Source organism: Cnephaeus nilssonii (genome assembly GCF_951640355.1).
Source record: "Cnephaeus nilssonii genome assembly, chromosome: 20".
Classification (NCBI taxonomy): Eukaryota; Metazoa; Chordata; class Mammalia; order Chiroptera; family Vespertilionidae; genus Cnephaeus; species Cnephaeus nilssonii.
The window spans coordinates 48,598,113-48,626,033 of NC_137091.1; the positions used below are offsets into that span (position 1 = coordinate 48,598,113).

The 27,921-nt window shown below is 55.6% G+C and overlaps 1 protein-coding gene across 1 annotated transcript; it reads left to right on the forward strand.

Moving 5' to 3' along the window:
- Window positions 1-3,575: 3,575 nt before the first annotated feature.
- CACNG7 (calcium voltage-gated channel auxiliary subunit gamma 7) lies at window positions 3,576-27,921 on the forward strand (the record flags this gene model as incomplete). The annotated part of the gene is made up of 6 exons (XM_079799515.1): window positions 3,576-3,603; window positions 6,247-6,471; window positions 7,582-7,668; window positions 8,070-8,210; window positions 26,550-26,695; window positions 27,664-27,921. The coding sequence occupies exons 2-6, from the start codon at window positions 6,276-6,278 to the stop codon at window positions 27,919-27,921; spliced, it is 828 nt and encodes a 275-aa protein (XP_079655641.1). The 5' UTR covers window positions 3,576-3,603; window positions 6,247-6,275.

Sequence of the window (27,921 nt, forward strand, 5' to 3'; positions counted from 1 at the left end):
TATCGGGCGGGTCTTTGTTCCTCTCTCTGGGGGTTTGTCTCTTGGGTCTCCAACCCCCCCCTCTCCCTCTCCCCCTTTGCCCCTCCGCCCCCATCTCTGATTCTGTCCTTGTCCACTTCCTCTCTCTGGGTTTCTCTGGCCCTCACACCCTCACGCCCTGATGTCTCCTTCTCCGTCTGCCCTTGGGTCTGTGGGCTTGGATTCCATCTACCCCATTCTCACTCGTTCCCCCTCTCCCTCTTTCTCCCCCTCCCCATCCTGTCCCCCCTGCTATTCTTCCGTCCTCGGATCTCTATGTTCCTCCATCCTTGTCTCTCTCCCTCTCTTGCCCCCCCCCCCCCTGTCTGGGACTTGTCTGTCCGTCCGTCTCTCTGTGTCCCCCACAGTTCCTAACCAAGCACCCAGCCAAGCGCCTGGGCTCGGGGCCTGACGGGGAGCCCACCATCCGCGCTCACGGCTTCTTCCGCTGGATCGACTGGGAGCGGCTGGAGAGGTTGGAGATCCCGCCTCCGTTCAGGCCCCGCCCGGTAGGTCACCTTCCAGAGCCAAACCTTGGTCCCTGGAGCGGGGGTGGGGGGCACCCAGGAGCCCCAATACCTATCTGAGGAGGGGTCGCGGGGTTTCCTCTCTGGAGACCCCTGAAGGGAGACGCAGGGCCCCCAGGGAGGTGCAGGGATCCCGAGGAGACAGGAGATGGATCTGGGGGACAGAGACAGGGACCGGGGAGCGCGCAGAACGTCACGGTTCCTTCCCCCGCCTCCCAGTGCGGCCGCAGCGGCGAGAACTTTGACAAGTTCTTCACGCGGGCGGCGCCCGCGCTGACCCCGCCGGACCGCCTGGTCCTGGCCAGCATCGACCAGGCCGACTTCGAAGGCTTCACCTACGTGAACCCCGATTTCGTCCACCCGGACACCCGCAGCCCCGTCAGCCCGGCGCCGGTGCCGGTCATGTAATCCCACCCGCCGCCGCTAGGTGTCCCCACGGCTCCCTCCGCCGCGCAAGCCTCGGCCCGACCGCACCGCCTCCCGAATCCTAGGTCCCCAGTTCCCCGGCCCCCACCCCCACCCCCCCCGCCCCTACCCCTTGGGCGCTGGGTGCCCCTTACAAGCGTCCCTGGCGCCCCCACTCCACACAGTCTCTAGAGCCTCCCGCTGCTCTAGATGCCGCAGCGCTGAGCCCCAGATTCGCACCCACCGCCGCGGCGTGCTGGACTCTGTTCCCCCAGGTTCCAGAACCCCACCCCACCCCACTCCACGGGGTTCTAGACTCCGACTTGGTAGCATCTCTGCCTCATTCTTCTTTTTCATTCTGGGAAATAGTCTCATGGGGTGGGCTGCTCCAGACTCGGGTTCCAGGACAAACCCCCCCCTCCGAGGCCCCGCCCTCTGCCCCCCGCCCCCCCCCCCCCTTTATTCTGGAGTCCGTGGGAGGCTGTGCCCCCGCGCTCCAGTGCCCTCTTCCACGCCCCGGGGATGCCTGGGGGGTGCGGGGAGCCTTTCCCCGGCTGTTCTCAGTCAGCTTTCCTTCTAGACTCCCCCCTCCTAACCCCCTCCCCCCCGCCCCCTCCCCCGCCCGCCTGCCAGGTGCATGGCTCCAGTCCTGCTCGGAACCCCGCCCCCACCCCACGCCTGCCACTCTCGGGGACTCCCCAGCTCCTCTCCCCTGCGCTCCCCTCTGGCCGCAGCTGCTGGAGAATAAATCTGGGATGCTGACGCCGAGGTGTCTGGATGTTTTCTTCCAAGCTGGGGGGAGGAAGGGGGCGCGGAGGTGGGACAATGACTGCACTCAGGAGCAAACTGAGAGAACGGGAGGGGGGCGGCAGACCGAGGGACAGGGCCCTGGCCGGTGTGGCTCCGTGGATAGAGCGTCGGCCTGCGGACTGAAGGGTCCCGGGTTCAATTCCGGTCAAGGGCACATGCCCCCAGGGTTGCGGGTTCCATCCCCAGTGGGGGGCGTGCAGGAGGCAGCCGATCCGTGCTTCTCTCCCATCATGGATGTTTCTCTCTCTCCCTCTTGGAAAGAGGACTGAAGGGCACACGTGCCCAGGCACAGACAGAGCTCACACACTTACCGGGAGCGTCCCACACGCTCACAGACACACACTGGCACCCAGACACTGGGGAGTCCTGATTGGGGGGTGGGGGAGAATGAAAGGCAAGCCGCCCACGGAGACACCTGGGGATCGGATCAGAGGGACTGACCCCACGACACAGAACCGAAGCGACCAGAACCCGTGAGCTTCGGGATCAGCGACAGCGGCGGCAGGCCGACGCGCCGTCCGGGCCTCCTTCCCTTGACCCACTTGCGAGTGGGGGAGAGTGGGGAGGGTAGTGCAAAGGGACTACGCATCCCAGCAGACACCGCGGCGGACCCTTCCCCCAAGTGCAGCCCCTCGCCGCGAGGGCTGCTGGGAGATGTAGTCCCTGGACGGGGCCGGCCGGTCGAATGGTGTGCCTATGTCTGTGTGTTTGGAAGGACTGAGCCCCAAAGCTTCGTGGGCTCCCTCGGGGAACCCCGGCGTCTCTTCATCCCTTTTGGGTTTCCGGGACGCAGTCTAGTTGGATGCTGGGGCTTCCCCTGTCTCCCCCAGCACCGCCGCGGTACCCCCAACCCCGTGTCCGCCGCCCCCAGCCCCCGCCTGACCCTCGGCGGGCGGCCTGCCCCTTTAAGAGTGGCCCCGCTGACATCACGGCGGGGAGGGGGTGCGGGGGGGCTGGCCCGGCTCCCGGCTCCCGGCTCCGCGGCGGCTGCAGGACCCAGATCGCTCCGCGCCCGCCTGCTGCTCTGGGGACCCCGGCCCGGGACGCCCCCTCCCGCTGCCTCCAGCCCGCCCTGACCCAGGCTCCGCCCCAGGCCCGGCCAGAGCCCCAGCCCTCCTCAGGGGACCCCAAGGATTGCCCCGCTGTCTCTCCTCCCAGGGTCGCTCTCTGTCTCTCCGTCTGTCCCTCTGCCTGGCTCAAGGTGTCTGGGTCTCAGCATCCCTCAGCCCGAGGCCTCTGAGCGCCCCGGTCTCCTTCTGTCTCTGCGCGCCTGACCTCCCCACATCCTGCGCCCCAGTCTCTGAGCTGGGAAAGCGGGGGTCTGGGACCCGCTCTCTGCCCCTCCTGCTCTCTCTCTGTCTGTCTCTTAGGCCATCTCTGGGTCCCCTCCGTCTCCAGCCCTGCGAGGCTCAGGACTGCTCAGCCTCGAAGTCTGGGGGTGCCTAGGCCCCCCGCTGTCTCCCACTCCTCCGTGCGCCCCTGCCCCGGTCCGCGCTCGGCTCGGTTTCCATCCTCTCTCTCCCTGCCTCCCCCATCCTCAGGGCCCAGCGCCCCCTCCCGCATCCCTCCCCTCCCCTCCCTCCCCGCCCCTCCCCTCCTCCGCGGCAGCCAATGAGCGGCCGCGGGTCCCAGCTCCCGGCGTCGTCCGCCGAGTGAGGCCGCGGGCGCGGGGGGTGGGGGGTGGGAGGCCCGGAGGGGGCCGGGACGCCGGGCTCCGGGGCGGGGGCGGGGGGCGCGGGCGTCGGCGACCCCGGTGGCGGCGGCGGCGGCCGGGGGAAGCCGCGGGGCCGGTCATGCGGCTGCGGGGCCCGCGGCCCGGAGCGTCCGCCCAGCCCTGAGCGAGGTGAGCCGAGCGCGAGGGGAGGGTCCTGGAGGGAAGGCGGGGGGGTTCCCCGGGAGGTGGCTGAGCGCCGGGGGTTGGGGCTCAAAGGGGCCTGGGTGGCTCTGGGGGGCGGCATTCCGGCGGTCGGGACCTCCGAGTTCGGGAGGCGATGGGGGATGGAGGGACATTGGGCCTAGGGAACCGGAGGACGGGGTCCGAGGGTCCGGAGTGAGGCAACTCTCCTGTTCACGTCCGAGTCGCAGGGACCGCGCGCCCCGGGCAGGGCGCAGCCCAGGTCCTGGAGGGGGGCGGGCGGTCGTGGCGGAGAGGGAGGGAGGGAGGGAGGGCCTGGCCCGCTAAGAGCGGGACGTGAGTCCGAGAAAGGGTTCCCGGAAAGCGGGTATGTCCCCCCCAGAGGCTGAAAGGAGACGGAGTGTGGACTTGGGCTGGGAGGAGGGGGCCCCCGGAGACCCGAAAGCGCGCGTCCTGGAGAGGCTGGGGAGAAGGAGCAGGAGGAGGCTCCGGGCCTGGGGGGAGGGTCCCCAAGGATGAGGCTGGAGGCTGGCGGAGAATGTAGAGTGAGGAGGAACTGGAGCAACGGAGGGGGCTGCCGGGCGGGGCGCGAGCCGGGGGACCGCGAGCCGGGTCCCAGCCGGAGCCCGAGGAGCCGGTGGGAGGAGCTGAGGTCGGCTACCTGGGCGCAGGCGGCCGGGGAAACCGGGTTTCCGAGCGGAGCGGAGCCGGCTGGGCGAGGAGCGGGCGGTCAAGCCCGGAGCCCTGGGACGGGGGATGGGAGGAGAGCTGGTCTGAGCTCCGCCAGACCGGATCCCCGAGTCCTCCAGGAGGCGGGGGTGGGGGTGGGGGTGGGGGTGGTGGGGTCGGGGCAGCGGATGCTGAGAGGAGGGCGGTGGTGGAAGTTGTCTGGGACCCCTCCTTGGGGTGCGGCAGAGTGTCAAGGCCCCGGCATTCCGATTTTAAAAGCGGGGTCTCCCATCTTGATGGCATGGTTGGGAAGTGTTGAGGGGGCTCTTAACCTTCATCGTTCCAAAGACGGTGGGGACTCTGGTACTCAGAGACGCAAAGGTCTCTGGTTGAGATAGGATGGGGGGTCCCAGGGGGAGTCCCCCAAATCATGGGGTTGCCTAGTTTAGGGAAAAGTCCGTGGTGGGGGTGAGGGTGGTGAAGAAGGGTCGAGGAGCATGCTCCTTGGAATCTTCAGGTTCCTGACTGGAATTTGGGGGGCCCAGCTATGAACTGGGGATCTCTTGTTTTGAGGATCCAGTGTTACGGGGATCAGAGTTCCAGGTTGGATGTTGAAGAGGGTCTGTAATTGGAAGTCCTTGCATGGGAAGTGGAGACCAGAATCTCTGTGGAGAATTCTGGGGTCTCGTGATGGGGGGTGGGGTGGGGGGGAGGAAGAAGGATGCAAAGGGAAGAGTGGGATCCTGGACTTCCTGATGGGGGTGTTGAATTCAGAGCACTGATCCTTGATGTGGAGGGTCACTTGTTTGATTGGTGTGCTCTGGTTGGGGTGCTGAGTTGTGTGTGTGTGGGGGGGGGCGGGAGGGGGAGGTCCCTAGATCATGGTTTTGTCATTCTGGAATCTCCATCCAAGTTTGTGGGTCCCAGTGTTTTGGGATCCAGCAGTCTGGGATGGAGTTCCAGGACCCCCAGGTCCAGGGTCCTGCCTGGGTTTGGGACTGGGGGGAATTCAGGTTCTGGAATACCAGATTGGGGCACCCAATTGAGGTCAAGATACAGGACCAGAGTTAGAAGGTCATGGGTGAAGTTCTTGGTGTTCGAATTGGATCAAGAGATGAGTCTGTGAGTTTAAACTTAGGTGGAGGCCTCTACTCACGTTCTTAGGTAGGCCTGAGGTCAAGGGCCTGAGGCCAGGGCATGGGGTGAGGGTCCTTTGCTGGTGACTCACTTGGGGGGTTTTCTGGTTTCTATTCAGAGACAGAACCCAAAAAAAGGGGGTCGGCAGATGGAGTCAGAATTGGGTGGCTCGAGTCAAGGTTTCTATCCAGGTCGCGCTGCTCAGCACCCAGTGCCGAAGTTTCAACCCTCAGGGTGCAGAGTCCCAGGTCCTGGCTCAGAGTTGAGGTCACAGGCCCTTGCTGGAGTGTGGTATCCAAGGTGTGTGGCTGGCTTGCACCAGGGCACAGAGTCAAGGCTGGGGGTGCGTGCCTGGCCCCAGGGTTGACGTGACTGATCACCGTCATAGCTTCTGAGTCACAGGACCAGGCCCCGTCTGGTCTAATGTCTGTGGTTCAGGTCTTGGGTGAGCGCATGAGGTTCAGGTCGGAAGGCTTGGTTCTGGGGTTGAGGATCTAGAAACTGCCTTTCTAGTTGGAGTCATGATATTTGGCATCCACGTCCCTACACGTGGTTGGATTATGGTTGGAAATCTTATCCTGGAGCTGGGGGGGGGGGGGTGTCTGCTGTATGTGTGTGTGGGTCTCTGATCAGGATCCAGAGCCAGAGGACAAGTGACAAGTGACAAGCGTCAGGTTCAGGCCTAGGGGTGAAGGTCAACATTGGGTGTCACCGGTTCAAATCCAGGGAGATCCAATGGGAGAGGGCTGGGGATTGGTTGTGTCTGGGGGTGAGGAGTCTAGGGGGTCCCACCAGACCTTCTCCAGGACAGCTTCCCTCCCCCAGGCCCCGCAGGGCGCCCCCCGCCGCTGAGGATGAGTCACTGCAGCAGCCGCGCCCTGACCCTGCTGAGCAGCGTGTTCGGCGCGTGCGGCCTGCTGCTCGTGGGCATCGCGGTCAGCACCGACTACTGGCTCTACATGGAGGAGGGCACGGTGCTGCCGCAGAACCAGACCACGGAGGTCAAGATGGCCCTGCACGCCGGCCTCTGGCGCGTCTGCTTCTTCGCAGGTACACCCCTCCCCTGCCCTCCGCTCGCCTGTCCCTGCCTGGGCTGGGTGGGGTCCCAGAGTTCTCTCTCTTTTGGAAAAAGTATATATATATATACTTTAATTTTTTAAAATTGATTTCAGAGAGGAAGGGAGAGGGAGAGAGAGATAGAAATATCAATGACGAAAGAGAATCATTGATTGGCTGCCTCCTGCACACTCCCTACTGGGGATTGAGCCCACAACCTGGGCATGTGCCCTTGACCGGAATTGAACCCGAGACCCTTGAGTCCACAGGCCGACACTCTATCCACTGAGCCACACCAGCCAGGGCTAAAAAGTATATTTTTATTGATTTCAGAGAGAGAGAGAGAGAGAGAGAGAGAGAGAGAGAGAGAGAGAGAGAAACATAAATGAGAGAGAATCATTGATCAGCTGTCTCCTGCACACCCCCTACTGGGGATCGAGTCCACAACCCAGGCATGTGCCCTAACTAGGAATGGAACTGTGACCTCCTGGTTCATAGGTTGATGCTCAACCACTGAGCAACACCAGCTGGGCGACCCCACAGTTGTCGCCCAGAGTTCCATCTGTGGGTTCCAGAAGTCCAGACACCCATCCTGTTTCTGTCCTGGAGAATCGATTCCTCCCTGCAGACCCAATTCCAAGCCCTCCATGTCCTGCCTCCAGGAGCCCCGGTGCTCACACCACCTCCTGGTCCCTAGCCCCCTGGGAGCCGCAGTCTCCCCGCCTCCCTTAGCGGTGGTCTCTAGGTTCAGCACGTGTTCCCCGGACAGCTCCAGTGCTGAATGGACAGGATAAAAAAAATAATCCGCGCCCCCTGCCAGGGATCTTGCCACCCGCTGCCTGATTCTCTCCAGGGATCCAGGAGCCGGGGCCCACAGCCCCTCCTCACTCGGGACCCAGGGTTCCAGCCTTGTCTCTCTCCATGAGGCTGGGCTCTAGGGCAGCCAAGAACAGGGGCCCCCAGACACCCTGCGCATCTCCTTCCCTAGCCCTTGGGTTCAGCCATCCGCAGCCCGGGGTCTCCCCGCTGTGCGTGGCGCCCCTGCCCGCCTTTCCAGAGCGCAGGAACCTCTCATCCAGCCCTGCCTTCCTATCCTTCCCCCAGGTCGGGAGAAGGGTCGCTGCGTGGCCTCGGAATATTTTCTTGAGCCGGAGATCAACTTGGTGACGGAAAACACGGAGAATATTCTGAGTGAGGGGAAGCGGGGGCCTGGGGGACAAGGGGGCAGGGTCACCGGACAGTCCTGGGAGAAAGGGCAAGACCAGGGAAGAGTGGGGGGGGGGGGGGAGGTAGAAGAAAAGGAGTGGAGGCTGCAAAGCAGGCAGAGTGGCTGGGTGAGGAGGAGGGGCGGGGCCTAGACAACGGGTGGGCGGGGCCAACACAAAGGGGTGTGGTCTGATCAAAGGAGGTGTGGCCTGGGTGAAGGCTGCCAGTCAGCAGTGGAGTGATCAGAAAGGGGAAGAGTCTGTGGAAAGGAGAGAAGCCACCCAAAGGGGTACGGGGGATGGTTACCATCAAAACGGGGAGGTCATGGGGAATGGGGGCGTGTCCCCCCAAATTGCCCCCCTCACCCCGTCTCTCCCCTCCCCCAGAGACCGTGCGCACAGCCACCCCCTTCCCCATGGTCAGCCTCTTCCTCGTGTTCACCGCCTTCGTCATCAGCAACATCGGCCACATCCGCCCACAGAGGACCATTCTGGCCTTCGTTTCTGGAATCTTCTTCATCCTGTCGGGTGAGCCCAAGGAAAGCACTTGCGGAGCTGGGGGGCTCTTTTAGGTTCCAGGGGGTTCCCTCTCCCACTAAGAAAGCCACCTCCTTGCTGTGTGGTCCCGGAGGAGCTGCAGGACCTCTCTGAACCCCACTTTTCCTCCGGGAGATGGAGAGAGCCGTGTCCATGTCACAGAGGGCAGGGTCTTAGCGAGTGCTTCTGAGGTGCCCCGGGGGTACCAGGTCTGGGCTGATACTCAGGACCCTGTGAGGCAAACGCTAGTAATGGGCCCATTTCACAGATGCGGAAACAAACACTCGGAGAGATGAGGTCATTTGCTCAGGGCCACACCGCCAGGGAGAGGCAGAGGTAGGGCTCAAATGCACGCCTTTCGCCTCCACGGGTTGTGTTTTGAACTGCTTCTGAGATTGCAAGTCACAGATTACAGGGCTCTTTATTTCTTGTGCAACATTTTCTCTGAAAAATTTTCAAATAGAAAAGGCAAAAAATGTTGGAGCCACCACTTAGAGTCAACCATTACCCTATGATTAGACTTCATTTGTCCTGAATCTGTTCATCTATCTAGTAGTATATTTCTACCCATCCATCAACCTTTCTCCTCCTCCTCCTCCTCCTCCTCCTCCTCCTCCTCCTCCTCCTCCTCCTCCTCCCCCTCCTCTTCCTCCTCCTCCTCCTCCTCCTCCTTCTTCTTGTTATTATTATTATTAATTTAAAAATTATTGCTTTTAGAGAGAGATAGAGGAAGAAAAAGAGAGATTGATTTGTTGTGCCACTTATCTATGCATTCATTGGTTGATTCTTGTATGTGCCCAGACCGGGCATTGAACTTGCAACCTCAGTGGATCTGGACTGTGCTCTAACCAACTGAGCTACCCAGCCAGGGCTTTATCCCCCCCCCCCCTTTTTTAAATGCATTTCAAAGCGAGTTGCAGCCTCAGTACACGTTACCCTAAATACTTCATTGTGCATGTCATTAGCTAGAATTCAATATGTGTCTCTAGTTCTTTCTCTTCCACGCGCGTGATCACACTCCCTTCTCATGACATCTCTGCCCGGGAGTTATTATTAGCGCTCACTTAATAAAAACGGGGGTACTGGGGCCCGGGATTGTGCGGGAGTTGCCCAAGATTCCAGCATCAGCTGGTGCCCGAGGACTCGAGTCCGCCGAGGCCTGGAGGAGAGTCCTTCCTGGTGTCCCCTCTTCCCAACTGCAGCTGGTTGGTCTCCTCAGGTCAGGCCAGCCCAGGTCAACTCAGCGCTATCACGTTTAACTCCATCCATCTGGTCTACCCAACCCCAATGCGTTCTGACTCAACTCTTCGGTTCAACTCAGATGAACTCAACGTAATTAAACTCCATTCAGGTCCTCTTAATCCAGTCGATATTTTATGAGCAAACCCTGTTGTTCGTTTCATTTCCATTCGGTCCCCGGAGGCCCCCATCCGCTCCCTGTTTTTAAAAAAATATATTTTATTGATTTTAGAGAGGAAGGGAGAGGGGGAGAAAGATTGAAACATCCATGATGAGAGAGAATCATTGATTGGCTGCCTCCTGCATGCCCCCTACTGGGGATCGAGCCCACAACCCAGGCATGTGCCCTTGACCAGAATCGAACCTGGGACCCTTCCGTCCGCAGGCTGACGCTCTATCCATTGAGCCACACCAGCTAGGGCCGCTCCCCGTTTTGAGGTGCCTCTGCGAGTGTCCCCTCCACGTCCTGCATGGTTCAGGGTTCGGGCTCTGGAGGAGGCCGCACACAAATGAAAGAGACGAGACAAGAAAATACTAATTTGGGAATTGGGGGCCAGGCGGAAGCCCAAGAGAGGACTCCGCTCTGCTCTGGCCTTTCGATCCCTTTTATTCAGGTTTGGGACACACCCATAGCCCGTAGGCAGGCAATTTCCAGTAACAGCTCGATGACAGCCCATCAGCAAGGACTTACAGGAGACCAACAGGTGGAGGTTGCTTCCGCTTCCTTTGTCTCCACCAGACAGTGGGTGCTTGGCCCTGACCCTGGCCCGAGCCTCAGGGCTGACCAGCCTTCCGGGCTCCTTGTCCACCTCTTCCTGCTAGGGCGGGCAGTGGGCAGCTTCCAACACGCCTCTGCAGGTAAAGATGGGTTTTTGGATATCCCCTCCCCCGACCCCCTTTCCGCCCCTCCCCCAGCTTTCTCTAGGCCAGTGGTCAGCAAACTCATGAGTCAACAGAGCCAAATAGCAACAGGACAACCATTGAAATTTCTTTTGAGAGCCAAATTTTTTAAACTTAAACTTCTAACGCCACTTCTTCAAAATAGACTCGCCCAGACCGTGGTATTTTGTGGAAGAGCCACCCTCCAGGGGCCAAAGAGCCGCATGTGGCTCGCGAGCCGCGGTTTGCCGACTCCGGCTCTAGGCGAATCCTCCCTCGTGCCTCCCACTTGAACTGACGAGACTTTTTCCCAGGGAAACCGGGGTGCAACCTCTGTGCAAACCTAATCACGGCATGTGGAGCCAGACACTGAGCTAAAATAAGAACCTCGGCTGTCACCGTCCCAGAGTGCCGGAGCGAAAGGGCTCATCCTTCTTTCAGACGGAAAAGAATCGTGGCCTAGAGAGCGGGAGAAAGCGGGAGAAAGCGGGGCGTGGAGGTGTTCTTTAATCCGCCCCCAAGAGAACCCCATTGTGTGCGGCTCACAGAGCTGGAAACAGCGAAGGAGACCTCGCTAGCCCGTCAGTGGCCGGGCTGGGGTTAGAATGGAGGGTTCTCCCGTCACAGAAGCTGTGCTCACGCCAGCACAGCAGGACCGGACTTCCCAAGGTCAAGCTGAGGATCAATGGTGCTGTCGGGGCTGGGAGTCAGGCCTCTGATGGAACCGCAGAGTCATTGGAAGGGCATTGCAGTCCACGTCCCGAACTCGTTTCTCCGGGTCCTTTCATAGGCTCTGACCTATGCGCCCCCAGCAAGGTACCCATCACGTGCATTCAAGCTGGTGGGTGTAGCGGCTGAAGGAGCCTGCGGCTGTGAACCCGGAGAGACTGGGGTTCAAATCCCAGCACTTCCTGTGTGTGCTACAGCCTTCCTTTGCTGAGCTGTAGAGAGAACAAATCTTGGCCAGGGGTCGGCAAACCTTTATTTATTTATTTAAAATATATTTTATTGATTTTTTACAGAGAGGAAGGGAGAGGGATAGTTAGAAACACCGATGAGAGAGAAACATCGATCAGCTGCCTCCTGCACACCCCCTACTGGGGTTGTGCCCGCAACCAAGGTACATGCCCTTGACCGGAATCGAACCTGGGACCCTTCAGTCCGCACAGGCTGACGCTCTATCCACTGAGCCAAACCGGTCAGGGCTTATTCTAATTTTTATTGTTGAAAATATTACATAGGTCCTCTTCCCTCCCCTCCCCCATAAACCTCTTCCAGCCCACACCTGTCCTCCCCGCCCCCCCCCCCCCAATCAAACTTTAGATAGCAAATATTTCAGACTTTGTTTGCCTTAGGGTTGTAGTGCCAAAACACCCAGGGCAGGGGGCCCAGCCCAGTTCCACGAATACTATTATTCATGGACCCTAAAATTCAAAATTAATGTCATTTTCATGGGTCACAAAATGTTTTTTAAGTGTTTAAAATTGAACTTATTAACATTGGTTAATCAAATTATATAGGTTTCAGGGGTACAATTCCCTAGTACCTCACCTGTATATTGCATTGTGTGTTCACCACCCCAGACAATAGTATGGTGCTTACCAGAGAGAAAGGGGGGAGAGGGGAGAGGGAGGTGGTAGTGGGTAAAGGGGGAATAAATGGTAATGGAATGAAATATTTTTTCCTCCATGCCATGAAATAGTGTAAAGACCAGGCTTAGCTCACAACCCGTACACACACACACACACACACACACACACACACACACACGGTGGGACAAATCAGAGTTTGCCGATTCCTGGTCTGGATCATGAGTGTGAAGGGCCAACCCGGGGCCTGATCTACAGCAGTAACCACTGGACACGCGGTAGTTTTTCACACACGCAAAGAGTCGCAGTAACAGCAACAAGCCTAAGAAGAAACACTTTGTTGAGTGCTGTGGTTTGGGGAAGTTCTACGTGCTGTATGCAAATTAAGCTATCTCTTTTTCTCTGCCTGGGAAGGCAGACATCATCATTGTTCCCGTTTTCCAGCTGAGGAAACAGAAGCAATCAGAGGCTAAGTTGCTCCATTGTGGAAGCCAGACCACGGCACTCTCCTGCCCCAGGAAATGACCAAAGCGAAGGTGATTTAAAGAGAGAGGAAAGGCCCTGGCCTGGCTGGTGTGGCTCAGTGGATGGAGCGGCGGCCTGTGGACTGACGTGTCCCGGGTTCGGTTTTGGTCAGGGGCACATGCCAGGGTTGCAGGCTCGATCCCCAGTAGGGGGCGTGCAGGAGGCAGCCAGTCAATGATTCTCTCTCATCATTGGTGTTTCTATCTTTCCCTCTCTGAAATCAATTAAAAAAATATATATATATATATGTATATATATATATACTAGTAGCCCTGCGCATGAATCCATGTGCTAGTAGCTCACCAGTAGCTCACTGCCCACTGCCCCGCCCTCCTGTAGCTCCCCCCACTCCCCCCATAGCTTGCTGCCCTGCCCCCTCCTATAGCTCTCTGCCACCCCTTTGTAGCTCGCTGCCCCACCCTCTTACTGATCTGTGATCTGGTTGTTACTGGGTCAGTCATTATGCTTCATGTCGTAATGACCATTTGCATATTACATCTTTATTACATAGGGTCTATAATTAAAATAAAATAAAAAGAGAGGAAAGGACCTAACCGGTTAGGCTCAGTGGATAGAGCGTCGGCCTGCGGACTCAAGGGTCCCAGGTTTGATTCCGGTCGGGGGCATGTGCCTTGCTTGCGGGCACATCCCCAGTAGGGAGTGTGCAGGAGGCAGCTGATTGATGTTTCTCTCTCATCGATGTTTCTAACACTCTCTCCCTCTCCCTTCCTCTCTGTGAAAAATCAATAAAATAAATATTTTTTAAAAAAAGAGAGAGAGGAAAGGATGGACAATAGCATCAATATCTTAGATCTTGGAATGAGATGATCTGGTCCAACCACTTCATGTTGCCAATGAGGAAACCAAGATGGAAAAAGAGAGACAGAGACAGAGACAGACAGGAATTGTCCTGTGGGGTTGGCATTCAGTCCTGGAAAAGGCAGTACAAGTGTTGTGGCAGGAGAGAGACAGGGTCACACCGGGTATTAAACACCCCTCAGGGCCTGTGTTGGGGATGGACGAGAGGAAAATGGGCAAACCAAGGAGGGGGCTTATGCAGTGGTCCGAGCAATAGCAGATGAGGTTGGAGCTGAGTGGTGAGAGACGGGGTGGGGAGCTGGAGTGGCATTGATTCTTTTCCCCAGGTCATAAGAGGCATATTTCCAGGGCACCACCCTGATTAACCCCTGATCTGCAAGAGCGTGCTCTATGCCTGTGCTCATGTATTCACTCATCAAACATCTACGGAGACCTCCTCCAGGCAGGCCCTGCGCTGGGCACTGGAGACAGGGCTGAATCCTAAACGAGAGCCCGCATGCAGTCACCCTCAGAACAGCCCCCGACGGCACGTCCATCACAGCTTGTCACGCGCCACTGACATCTTCAGAGCGTTGACTCCCATCGCACGTAGAACACGCCCAAACGCCTCAGGCTGGCCTCCCCGCGTCAGATCTGTGACCTCATTTCCTAACTCACAAACACTCCCACCTTTGCTTATAACTTCAGCCACACTGGCCTCCTGCTACTCCTTGAAAATGCACATCTCGCCCGTCTGGCGTGGCTCAGTAGTTGCGTGTTGACCTATGAACCAGGAGGTCATGGTTCCATTCCCGGTCAAGGCACACACCCGGGTTGCAGGCTCGATCCCCAGTAAAGGGCATTCAGGAGGCACTCAATCGATGATTCTCTTTCATCGTGGATATTCCTATCTCTCTCCCTCTCCCTTCCTCTCTCTGAAATAAATGAAAACATTTTTTAAAAAAGAAAAAAAATGCACTTCTCAGCCTGACCCAAGGACTTTTACACTCACTAGCCCTCCATACTCAGTCTCTTCCCCCTGATCTTCGAGTGAGGATTTTTAAAAAATTGATTTTTAGAGAGTGGGAGGGAGGGAGGGGGTGGAGAGAGAAAGAAACATGGATGTGAGAGAGACACATCGATTGGTTGCCTCCCAAATGCGCCCTGACCTGGCCAGGGATGGAACCTGCAACCCAGGTATGTGCCCTTGACTGGGAATCGAGCCTGTGACCCTTCGGTCTGCGGGCTGACGCTCTAACCACTGAGTGAAACCCATCAGTGCCACTCCTTGTTTTATGTTTGTTTCTTAGCACGATTCCTACGGTGCTACGTCATCTTATCTGCTTTCCGTCCCCTCCTACCAGCCTGTAAACTCCGAACACCAGGGACCTTTACAAATACCTGCCGAGCCTGGTGCAAAGCACGGACTGAAGGATTTGTAGAAGGGGTGAATGACAGGGACCGCTCAGGGCACGCTGGAAAAGGGGAGATGCATTCGCCCGACACAGCCGGGTGGTGGGGACAGTGGGAGTGACCAGGGTTCCAACAGGAGGTGACATCCAAGTTGATGGTGCTGGAGGGGCGTGGGGGACTTTTTCAAGGGAAGAAAGAGAAGTAGTTGCCTTGTCTGAGGACTCAGGTAGACGCGCGTGGCGCTCTCCGTGGTGCTGAATCGCTATTGTTCTAAAGCCAGGGAGTCTATTCGATTCCTGCCTGTTGTGGCCTAAGCGTTCTGGAACAGCTGCAGTGGAGGGGGTGGGGAGAGAGTTGGGTTACAGAGAAAGGGAGGGAGAAGAAGAGGGAAGGAGGGGAATAAAGGGGGCGGGGGGAAGAAAAAGGTTACTTTTGGAGAACCAGAGCCGCCGTGAAATGGCCAGGAAGGAGACAGAATGCCAAGAACAAGCTACCTCCTGACATTGTCTTTATTTAATTGTCAATGACTAAAATCTTTGTATTTGTCAATGGTTGTTTCCTTCCCATCAACCCCTGTGCTGACCCTCCGGATGGAGAAGGTTTGTTAGCTAGAACGGTAATGTGAAACATGGGACTGAAGGCGAGGCCGGCGCGGTTCGCGGGGATCGGCGCCTGGAGTGTCAGGCTGTGGGGTGAACACCTTTCTCTATGGGTAGGAGGGAGCCCAGGGAGAGTTTTGACCAGAAAGGGACGGAATCCAGTACAGGTGTTGGAAAGAGCCGCTTTCTAAAACAGGGAGCTGACGACGACGGGAGCGGTGGGTACAGGCCTAGAGAATGAGCCTCAGCTGGCTCCGCAGACTTGGGTTTGCAAAGGGGGGGGTTCGATTTTTTTTATGAGAGACGCTGGAAGTAAAATGGACAGGACTTGATGCCTGAGCATCCCTTTTATTTTTTGTTAATCCTCACCCAAGGATATTTTTTTCCCATTTATTTTGAGAGAGAGTGGAAGGGGGAATAGAGAGAGATAAAGAGAAAGAAAGAAGGAAAGAAAGAAAGAAGCCTGGCCGGTGTAGCTCAGTGGTTGAGCATCGACCTGTGAACCAGGAGGTCAGGGTTCGATTCCTGGTCAGGGCACATGCCCGGGTTGAAGTCTCGATCCGCAGTGGGGGGCGTGCCGAAGGCAGCCGATCCATGATTCTCTCTCCTCATTGATGTTTCTTTCTCTCTCCCTCTCCCTTCCTCTCTGAAACCAATAAAAAATATTTTAAAGAGAGAGAGAGAGAGAGAGAGAGATACATCCATTGGTTGCCTCCTGCATGCTCCCTGACCTGGGTGGGGGGATCGACCTGCAATCCAGGTACATGTGCCCTTGACCGGGAATCGAACCCTCGACCCCTGGGTGCGTGGGCTGATGCTCTAACCACTGTACAACTCCGGCTAGGGCCCGAGCGTCCTTGCTAGAGGAATCAAGATGACCCCCCCCCCCCCCCGCGTCTGACTAGGGTACCTGATTGAGTGTGGTGTGTGGGCTCCCCTTTCCTGGAAACCCGCTCATCTGTCAAGACTCACCTCAGACGTCTTTCTACCATGTGACACATCATGGGCCCCCTCTTGATGAACGTCAAAATTATGGGGTGCCAGAGGTTCAGCGTGCTGTGAAAGTTCAGAAAGGATTAATTCTTAGAGGAGGCTGAGAGATGGGGGGGTTAGAGTGGATTAAAACGGGGAAGCAGCCCGGCCGGCCTGGCTCAGTGGTTGAGCGTCGACCTAGGAACCAGGAGGTCACGGTTGGATTCCCCGTCAGGGCACATGCCCGGGTTGCGGGCTCGATCCCCAGTGTGGGGCGTGCAGGAGGCAGCCGATCAATGATGCTCTCTCCTCACTGATGTTTCTGTTTCTCTCTCTCCCTCTCCCTTCCTCTCTGAAATCAATAAAAATATATGGTTTTTTTTTGTTTTGTTTTATATATATATATATTTTTATTTTTTTTTATTTTTTACAGAGAGGAAGAGAGAGGGATAGAGAGTTAGAAACATCAATGAGAGAGAAACATCGATCAGCCGCCTCCTGCACACCTCCTACTGGGGATGTGCCTGCAACCAAGGTACATGCCCTTGACCGGAATCGAACCTGGGACCCTTGAGTCCGAAGGCCGATGCTCTATCCACTGAGCCAAACCGGTTTCGGCGAATATGGTGTTTTTTTTTAAAGGGGGAAGCAACTAGGAGCTTTTGCTGGCAGTCCCAGTTGCAAAGCAAGTACCCTCATCCACTCGACCAGTATTTCATTATGTGCTGGGTCGTGTGCTAGGCGCTAGGAATGCAGTGTGAACAAGGTAGGCTAGTTTCAAGCATCCGGTGGAGGTGGGGGAGATGTGTGACAAAAACTCACAAGAAGGTGGAGAATGGAATGTCAGGGGGTGATAAGTGCTACAAAGAAAAAAAAAAAAAGAAGTAGGTCATGATTTTATCTCACCTCAATCACTCTGATTTTTTAGTGAAAACTTTAAAAAATCTATAGAAAGTACAATGAATGCCGGTATACCATTTCTCACCTGATCCTGCATTTTGTTAACATTTTGCCATCCTCTCGCTCTCTCTCGCTCTCTCTCTCTCTGTCTCCCACCACCACCTTCTGCTACACACACACATTTTTTTTAAAAAAATTTACCGTTTAAAAGTAAGTTGCAGGCATCAGGATGGTTTATCTGGAGACATTTTAGCTTGTATCTCTAAGAGCAAAGGTACACTTCTATATAACTAGAACACCATACCACCCCCAGAAACTTTACAGTCATTCCATCAGATAATGGACTCCATTTTCAAACTGTCCCAGTGGTTTCAAGACTGCCTTTTCACCCTGGCCGGTGGCTGAGTTAGTTGGAGTGCCGTCCCATATACCAAAAAGTTGCGGGTTCGATTCTGGTCGGGGCACATACCTAGGTTTCTGGTTCGATCTCCCATTGGGTCATATATGGGAGGCAACTGATTGAAGTTTCTCTCTCACATCGATGTTTCTCTCTCTCTCTCTCCCCCCCCTTCCTCTTTCTCTAAAATCAATTTTTAAAAAGCGAGAGTTCTTTAAAAAAAAAAAAAAAAGCCTTTTATAGCTTTCTCCCACGACCAGAATTTAGTCCAGGTTCACACACAGTATTTGGTCAATGTCTCTTTTAGCCTAGCCTAGTTCTCCTACTATTTTATTTACAACGTTGACTTTTAGAAATGTACTTCATTATAAAAACATAGAGAGAATAGTATAGACAAATGCCACGGCTCTCCTTCGCCGAGTTGCAACAATGATCAACATATGGTGAGTCTTTTTTTAAGCCACACTGCCATACCTCCCTTCTACACTTCACCACGTTATTCTAAAGCCAGCCGCGCGCCTTCAGTCCTCGTACCCACCAACATCCCAGCGTCTCCCCGGGGAAGGCGCATTTTGTTATTTACCGTAGCCGTCACAGCGCCATCGTCGCGCCCAAACAATTAAGAATAGTAGCTTAATATCATTTAATATCTAGTGAGCGTTCAACGTCCCCGCCTGTCTCATAAACGCCTTTTTTTTATACAGTTACTTTGGTGTAAATGAGGATCCATGTTCTGCTTGTGTGTTCAGTAGATAGACCTCCAGAGCCTCTTTTATTTATTTATGTTGGAAATCCTCACCCCGAGGATATTTTTCCCATTGATTTTCAGACGGAGTGGAAGGGAGGGAGGAAGTGGGGGGGAGAGAAGGGGGAGAAAAAAAACATCCATGTGAAAGAGACACATGGATTGGTTGCCTCCCGCACGCGCCCCGACTGGGGCTGGGGAGCAAAACCCTCAACCGAGGTATGTACGTGCCCTTGACCAGGAATTGAACCCGAGACCCTTCGGTCCGTGGGCCGATGCTCTGACCACTGAGCCAAACCGGCCAGGGCTCCGAAGCCCCTTTTGGCCCATACCAGCCCCTCTCCTGTTGTTTCCTCGCCATTTATTTGTTGAAGAAATCTGGGCATCTTTCTTGTAGAATTCCCACGCTCCACATTTTCCCAATTGGGTCCCTGGGTCCTGGTTTAGTACGGCCATCAATCCCTGTATTTTTCTGTAACACTGCTGTGGATCAGGTCCAGGTTTGGTTTTTTGTTTGTTTTTTTTAATGCCCTTGACCGGAATCGAACCTGGGACCCTTTAGTCCACAGGCCGATGCTCTCTCTATTCACCAAACCGGTTAGGGCCAGGTTTGATTTTTGTTGTTGTTGTTAATCCTCACCTGAGGATATTTTTCCATTATATTTTATTGATTTTTTTACAGAGAGGAAGGGAGCGGGATAGAGAGTTAGAAACACCGATGAGTGAGAAACATCAATCAGCTGCCTCCTGCACACTCCCTACTGGGGATGTGCCCGCAACCAAGGTACATGCCCTTGACCGGAATCGAACCTGGGACCTTTCAGTCCACAGGCCAGACGCTCTATCCACTGAGCCAAACCAGTTAGGGCTGCATTTTTTTTTTTTTAATAGAGAAAGGAGGGAGTGGGGAGGGGGAGAGAGAAAGAGAGAGAGTTGTGAGACACATAGGTTGGTTGCCTTTTGCTGGGAGGGGAAGAGGGAGGAGGTAACAGGAATCTAGCTTACAACCGAGGTACGTGCCCTTGACCGGAATTGAACCCGAGGCCCTTCAGTCCACGGGCCAACGCTCTGATAACTGAGCCACATGAGCCAGGGCTGATTGATTGATTGATTGATTGATTGATTGATTTAGTGGGGGGAGGGCAAACAGACCTTATTTTTAACTAGCAGCCCATTTGCACGAAGATTCGTGCAATAGACCTTCATTCACCTGGCTGCCTGCACCAGTTTTCTGCCGACAATGGGGACCCAGGCCTTGGCTGTGGCCACCGCCTTCTGCCTTCTTTCAGGGTCAGGGCTTGGCCACTGGCCACTCAGTATATATATATATATATATTTGAGGCCTGGTGCATGAATTCGTGCATGGGAGGGGTCCGGCCAGTCTGGCCAGGGGGAGGGGACATGGGTGGTTGGCCGGCCTGCCTGCTGGTCGAACTCCTGGTCGAGGGGACAATTTGCATATTAGCCTTTTATTATATAGGATATACACTGAGTGGCCAGATTATTATGCATTCAGAGATCATCATGATCTGGCCACTCCGTGTATTTCCTGCTGGTGTCTCTTTCGTCTCCTTCCTTTCTCTCTTTTTCTTTTTTTTCTTTTTTTCAGTGTAACATTTTTATATTTAGAATTAGGCAGCTGGACTCAGGTTACATGATCCCAATTTCGTTGGCAACATCCAAAGCATCATGGTCAGGAGCCAGTGGACCATAAATAAGCCTTCTTCTCTCCATCAGGCCTGATCAGGGCGTTGACCTTGGCCACGTCAATGTCATAGGGCTTCTTCACAGCCTGTCTGACCTGGTGCTCCTTGGCCTTGCCATCCACAATGAACACAGTGTATTGCTGTCTCCTGTCCTCTCCGTGGCTGACCCGGTGGTCGGGGGGAACTGGATGGTGGCACAGTGGGCAGGCTCGTTTCTCCTGGGCGCGCCTTTCCGAGGACGTTTAGGCGGCCTTCGGAGCCCCAGGGTCTTTGGCCGCCGGAAGGCAGGGGACGTGCGGGTCTGCTCTTTCGTGTGGCTGTGGACGCCTTTCAGCGCCGCGTTCTCTGCTTCTTCGCTTCCAGCGCCGTCTTCATAAAAAGGCTCTTTCGTCCGTCTCCTTTCATCGTTGGTAGAGTTCCTGTGCCTTTAAAAAAATGATCTTTCCTGCCGACTCTTTGAAGGGTGCAGCGGTTGTGTGGTACGATGCCCCAGTTTCTCGGGAGCGGATTCGGGTTACACATTTCCAGCAGGAGCGCCACGTCGGCGGTCATGGGGTCAGCCTGCCTGCGCATTGCTGGTGATGCCCGCCTCCACCCCAGGGGAAGTGGGTGTGGGGCAGGCTCCTCTGCAACCGAGGAAGCGCCTATTGCTCCGAAGGTTGCAAATGGTGTTTCCTGACTCTGCAAAGAATTACTTTTTTTTAAAAAATATATATTTTATTGATTTTTTTTACAGAGAGAAAGGGAGAGGGATAGAGAGTTAGAAACATCGATGAGAGAGAAACATCGATCAGCTGCCTCCTGCACACCCCCCACTGGGGATGTGCCCGCAACCAAGGTACATGCCCTTGACCGGAATCGAACCTGGGACCCTTGAGTCCGCAGGCCGACGCTCTATCCACTGAGCCAAACTGGTTTCGGCAGAAGAATTACTTTAAAAATATATATATATATATATATCTTTATTGATTTCAGAGAGGAAGAGAGAGAGGGAGAGAGAGAGAGAAACATCCATGCTGAAAGAGAATCATGGATCGGCTGCCTCCTGCACGCCCCACACTGGGGATCGAGCCCACAACCCAGGCCTGTGCCCTTGACCGGAATCGAACCTGGGACCCTTCAGTCCGCAGGCCGACGCTCTATCCACTGAGCCAAGCCGGTTAGGGCTATCCTCATTCTTTCAGAGAAAGAAGAGAACGCCAGCTCCCCAAACACTGAGCTATTCACCAGCACACACTGGCTCAACCCTACAATGGGCACAGAATAATTTCAGAACTGTTACCCCCGGACCACACCCGACAGGAAACCCTGTTACGTGAGGTTCACTATGTCTTTGCAGGCCTCCCTGTCTTCGGACCGAGATCTAGAATCAGAGCTCTCTGTTCCTGTTGTTGGATCACTACATGCCCCCTCCTGTCGCTGGCCTCATTAGACGCGGAGTCGGTTTTGCTTATGTGTGTTCATGTTCGATTTTAGGTTTCCCCATCCTTGCTGAATGTGTCTCTTGAATACGTAAAATATTGGCATCCTTCCCAAGCTCCAAGTTCAAGGGCGTGTCACTTCCTCCCTATGGCTTCCTTCCTGCTCTCACCTGCCCCCTGCAGGTCGTCAGCTGCATTTGTTTTCCTTTTCCTTGTCTCTTTCCACCAAAATATGTGCATACATGTGTTCTAGTGTACCCTTCTTTTTTATTTTTTAAATATACTTTTATTGATTCCAGAGGGGAAGGAAGAGGGAGAGAGATAGAAACATCAATGATGAGAGGGAATCATTGATCGGCTGCCTCCTGCATGCCCCCCCACTGGGGATCAAGCCCACAACCCCAGCATGTATCCGGAGTGGGAATCGAACCATGACCTTCTGGTTCATAGGTCGACACTCAGCCACTGAGCCACACAGACCGGGCTGTGCCCTTCATTTTTGCTTAAAAGTAGCATCCAGTATGTTTCTTATACACCTCCCCCTTTTTTTTCAATATTTTTAAAAAAATTGATTTCAGAGAGGAAGGGAGGAGAGATAGAAACATCAATGCTGAGAGATAATCATTGATCAGCTGTCTTCTGCACGCCTCCCACTGGGGATCAAGCCCGCAACCCGGGCATGTGTCCTTGACTGGAATCGAACCCGGGACCCTTCAGTCCACAGGCCAACGCTCTATCCACTGAGCCCCCCCCCCTTTTTTTTTTTTTACTTCGTGATATAGTCTGAACTATCACTGAATTCCATCTATATCGGTTCATAGAGCTCAACCTCCTTCTCCTTGCACGGTGGCTCGGGACTCTGTTGGGCGATGCTTTATAGATTAGTTCATGAATCGAGGGCATCTGGTTGTTTCTGGTATTTTGCCCCCATGAGCCCTGCTGCGGCGAATCGACTTGTGCGTGTGAACTTTGCTATCGCTGGACAGATCTCCTGAGGGAAAATTCCTAGGAGTGAAGCTGCTGGGTTCAAGGACAAATACCTCTGTGGTGGTGTTAGTTGTGGCCAAACTCCCCTCCGTAGGGGCTGTGCCCTTTTGCAGCCCCACCAGCAACATAGCCGAGCGTCCGTCCCCCTGGCCTCGCCAGAAGAACATGTTGTGAAGAAATATTTTTAACTTTTGGTGATCTGATACATGAGACGTGGTAGCCCTCGTGGTGTTTGTTCACCTGCATCTCTCTTACTTTGAGTGGGAAGGCATTTTGTTGTTTTTTTTTTAAACTGGGGGATCATAAAAGACCTTTCTAAAAAAGTGGTAGGGTTCTAGCTGGCTTGGCTCCATGGATAGAGCATCCGTCTACAGACTGGAGGGTTGTGGGTTCGATTCCAGTCAAGGGCACATGCCCGGGTTGCGGGCTCGATCCCCAGTGGGGGGATGTGCGGGAGGCAGCTGATCTATGATTCTCTCTCATCATTGATGTTTCAACTCTCTCTCACTCTCCCTTCCTCTCTGAAATCAATAAAAATATTTTTTAAGCCCTAACCGGTTTGGCTCAGTGGATAGAACGTCGGCCTGCAGACTGAAGGGTCCCGGGTTTGATTCCGGTCAAGGGCATGTACCTTGGTTGTGGGCTTAATCCCCAGTAGGTGGTGTGCAGGAGGCAGCTGATTGGTGTTTCTCATCATTGATGTTTCATCTCTCTCTCCCTCTCCCTTCCTCTCTGAAATCAATACAAGTATATTTAAAAAATAAGAAAGTGATAAGGAAGGAGAGAGTTAAATGAAGTGACAGAGAGAGTGGGGGAGAGAGAGAAATCGGGGGAAGAGCATTCCGGGGGAGAGAACAGCAAGTGCAGAGGTTCTGAGGCAGAAGGGAGCTTGATGTGTTCGAGGAAGAATGAGGAGTCTTGTGGTGTAAGTAGAGGCAGCAAAGGGAGACGGACCAGGGATGAGCCTGCAGACACCAGGCCACGTAGGCACCGCAGTTCCGGGTCAGGAACGTTTTTCTGTAGAGGAGCCAGATAATACATATTTTCAGCTTTACTGGCCGCACAGTCTCTGTGGCAACTACTTAACTTTGCCACTACAGCCCTAGGCAATGCGTAACTAAACTGGCTGGGTTCCAGTCACGTTTTACTTATGGACCCCGAAACTCGAAATGCACAGACTTTGAAACTTGAGATGTTATTCACATAACCCAGAATCCATATAGTTCTGTGGGGGTTGTTTCCTCTCACAGAATTCACAAGGTTGTGCAACCATCTCTATTACCTAATTTCACAACATTTTCCTCACCCCCCCAAAGACACTTCACACCCTTTAACAGCCAAAGTCCCGCTCCAGCCCATTCCCTGGCAACCACTAATCTACTTTCTGTCTCTATAAATTTGCCTCTTTTGGACATCTATACTAATAATAGGGTAATATGCAGATTGGTCAGGATGCCGTCACAGTAATGACCGATCAGCAGGCTGCGTGTGCAGCAGGCACAGGTGGGTGGGGACTTGCAGCGTCGGGGACGGGGGCGGGGCCGCAGCGGAGAGGCAGAGAGAAAGATAGAAACATCAATGATAAGAGAGAATCATTGATCAGCTGCCTCCTGCACGCCCCCTACTGAGGATCGGGCCCGCAACCCCGGCATATGCCCTTGACCAGAATCAAACCCGGGACCCTTCAGTCCGCAGGCCAGCGCTCTGTCCACTGAGACAAACCAACTGGGGCTCATTCTTCTTTTGATTAAAAAACAACACCGCCCTAGCCAGTGTTGCTCAGTGGATAGAGCATCCGGGTTCGATTCTGGTCAAGGGCACATACCTCGGTTGCAGGCTCCTTCCCAGCTGGGTTCATGCAGGAGGCAACCAATCAATGTGTCTCTCTCACGTAGCTCTTTCTCTCTGTCTTTCCCACTCTCTTCCACGCTCTCTAAAAAAATCAATGGAAAAATATCCTCGGGTGAGGCTAAAAGCAGAACAAAAACCAAAAACACCATTTAGTTACATGAAAACCATTCTTCGCTAGTAGGCCGTACAAAAACAGGCGGTGTGCTGGGCTTAGCCCGCGGGCCATAGCTCGCTGACCCCCGTCGTAGGCAATGGCAGGAAATACCATTTATTCTGGGGGTGATGGGCACGCACGTGTTTATTTGTAGGATTCTGGGGGCGGGGGATGCTGATGAGGATTGCATGGATTCATTTAGGGCAGGGGGCTGGGCGGCCTTCCGAAGCCACCCTTGGCATGGCGACTGTTAGCAAGGAAGTTCACCGTTAGGAAGTGGTATTTGCCTCTTAGACATTCCCAACCCGGACCCCTCTCTCTTCTCCACCTTCCTCGTGCCCCTCTATTTCCTCGTCTGAAAACGGACATAAAAATGGTACCCACTTGAAAGGGCTGGTGTGAGGTTTGAATGAGTGGATGTATACATGACACTGAGAATGAACGGTGCCCGGCACAGAGCAAGGCCTATGTAAGCAGTTGCTATCATTATTATTATTACTAGAGGCCCGGCGCACGAATTTGTGTGTGGGTAGGGTCCCTAGGCCTGGCCAGCAATCAGGGCTGATTGGGGCTGTCGCCGTCTCACCCAGTCCTGATTGGGGCCGGGCCGATCAGGGCCTGCTGGCCTGGGGAAGGGATGGGGGGAAGGGACCATGGGAGGCGGGTCAGCCAGCTGCGGGGAGGGACCGGCCAGGGGGAGGGACCACGGGAGGTTGGCTGGCCTGGGCGGGGGGGGCCCAGGGAAGATTGGCTGGCCGTGGGAGGTTGGCTGTGGGAGCCCACTAACCACCAGGGGGCAGCTCCTACATTGAGCATCTGCCCCTGGTGGTCAGTGTGCATCATAGCAACTGGTCAACCGGTCATTCGGTCGTAAGGTCGCTTAGGCATATATATATATATATATATATATATATATATATATATATATATATATATATAATTGTTATTGTTGCTACTATTATCCATACAGCCTCAGCCCAGACCTCCTCCTCCTCCTCCCCCTGGAATATGAAACTCCAGTAGTCTCCCCTCCAATCTCTTCCCAGAAACAACCAGCCCCCAAAGGACCTTCTAGCGCTCCAATCTGGCCCTGTCTTCCTTTGGCTCCAGACTTTCCGTGGCTCCCGAGTGCCCTGGGCATCAAGGCCGAGCCCCCAGCCTAGCGTGCGGGGCTCCCCGTGGTTGGGTCTCTGCCCCCTTCTCCGGCCTCCTTTGTGGTGTCTGTGGCCCAATGTTGTGGTCACATGGATGGATCAGCTCAGCTCAGCCTTTGCCCTGCGGGTCCCTCCGCCCAGAGCGGTATAATGGAGACTCTCTTTTTAAAAAATATATATTTTACTGATTTTTTTACAGAGAGGAAGGGAGAGGGATAGAGAGCTAGAAACATCGATGAGAGAGAAACATCCATCAGCTGCCTCCTGCACACCTCCTACTGGGGATGTGCCCGCAACCAAGGTACATGCCCTTGACCGGAATCGAACCTGGGACCCTTCAGTGCGCAGGCCGACGCTCTATCCACTGAGCCACACTGGTTGGGGCTAATGGAGACTCTCATTCTTCCCTGGGCCTCATGCTGTAGGCCCTGAACAAGTACCATTCCTCCGGGAAACTGTCCTTGGTCCCCCCTGACCCTGACCCTGACCCTGACCCTGCCTGTTGACCCACGGCCATATTTGCCTTCCCCAATTACATTGTGAACTCCTGGGCACAAGTTTGGGGCGAGGGAGAAGGAGGAGAATTCATCTCCCGCATCCCTGCACCCAGCCAAGGCCCAGCACACAAGGGGCATTAAAAAGATAGACATTAGCCTTAACCAGTGTGGCTCAGTGGACAGAGCATCGGCCTGCGGACTGAAAGGTCCCAGGTTCGATTCTGGTCAAGGGCATGTACCTTGGTTGTGGGCACATCCCCAGTAGGGAGTGTGCAGGAGGCAGCTGATCGATGTTTCTCTCTCATCGATGTTTCTCACTCTCTATCCCTCTCCCTTCCTCTCTGTAAAAAATCAATAAAATATATTTAAAAAAAGAAAAAGGATAGATAGACATTAGACCAGGCCAGAGGAGAGAGGCGAGGGAGAGAGCCGCGGTGGGAGGGGGAGGGCCCGGCTGGGGGGAGGGGTCCACTGCTGGAGGACCAAGGGCACCCTGCTCCCCAGGCCTCTCCTTGGTGGTGGGCCTGGTCCTGTACATCTCCAGCATCAACGACGAGGTCATGAACAGGCCCAGCAGCTCGGAGCAGTACTTCCACTACCGCTACGGCTGGTCTTTCGCTTTCGCCGCTTCCTCCTTCCTCCTCAAAGAGGTGATGTCTCAGGGCCCTCAGGAGAGGTTTGAATTGGGGGGGGGGGGGGGTCTTGGGGGCCTGGATTCCTGGGTCCAGGAGGAAGGGGAGACTGGGGGGTGGGCTGGATGAAGAGTGGTGGCTGGGACCTAACCAACGCCTGGGAGGGGGCTGGGGACTCACTCCCGGTTCCTGGGGGAGGAGAGCGGCTGGGGGCCTGGGCTCCTGGGTCTGAGGGAGGAGGGTTGGGGGCCTGGGCTCCTGGGTCTGAGGGAGGAGGGTTGGGGGCCTGGGCTCCTGGGTCTGAGGGAGGAGGGGCTGGGGGCCTGGGCTCCTGGGTCTGAGGGAGGAGGGGCTGGGGGCCTGGGCTCCTGGGTCTGAGGGAGGAGGGTTGGGGGCCTGGGCTCCTGGGTCTGAGGGAGGAGGGTTGGGGGCCTGGGCTCCTGGGTCTGAGGGAGGAGGGGCTGGGGGCCTGGGCTCCTGGGTCTGAGGGAGGAGGGGCTGGGGGCCTGGGCTCCTGGGTCTGAGGGAGGAGGGGCTGGGGGCCTGGACTCCTGGGTCTGAGGGAGGAGGGCTGGGGGCCTGGGCTCCTGGGTCTGAGGGAGGAGGGCTGGGGGCCTGGACTCCTGGGTCTGAGGGAGGAGGGCTGGGGGCCTGGACTCCTGGGTCTGAGGGAGGAGGAGGGGCTGGGGGCCTGGGCTCCTGGGTCTGAGGGAGGAGGGGCTGGGGGCCTGGACTCCTGGGTCTGAGGGAGGAGGGGCTGGGGGCCTGGACTCCTGGGTCTGAGGGAGGAGGAGGGGCTGGGGGCCTGGGCTCCTGGGTCTGAGGGAGGAGGAGGGGCTGGGGGCCTGGGCTCCTGGGTCTGAAGGAGGAGGGGCTGGGGGCCTGGGCTCCTGGGTCTGAGGGAGGAGGGCTGGGGGCCTGGACTCCCTGGTCCCGGGGGTCTTGAGCCTGGGCCGGCCCCTGGCACTGACCCCGCCTCGCCGCAGGGGGCCGGCGTGATGTCCGTGTACTTGTTCACCAAGCGCTACGCGGAGGAGGAGATGTACCGCCCGCACCCCGCCTTCTACCGCCCGCGCCTCAGCGACTGCTCCGACTACTCGGGCCAGTTCCTGCAGCCCGAGTCCTGGCGCCGCGGCCGCAGCCCCTCCGACATCTCCAGCGACGTGTCCATCCAGATGACGCAGAACTACCCTCCCGCCATCAAGTACCCGGACCACCTGCACATCTCCACCTCGCCCTGCTGA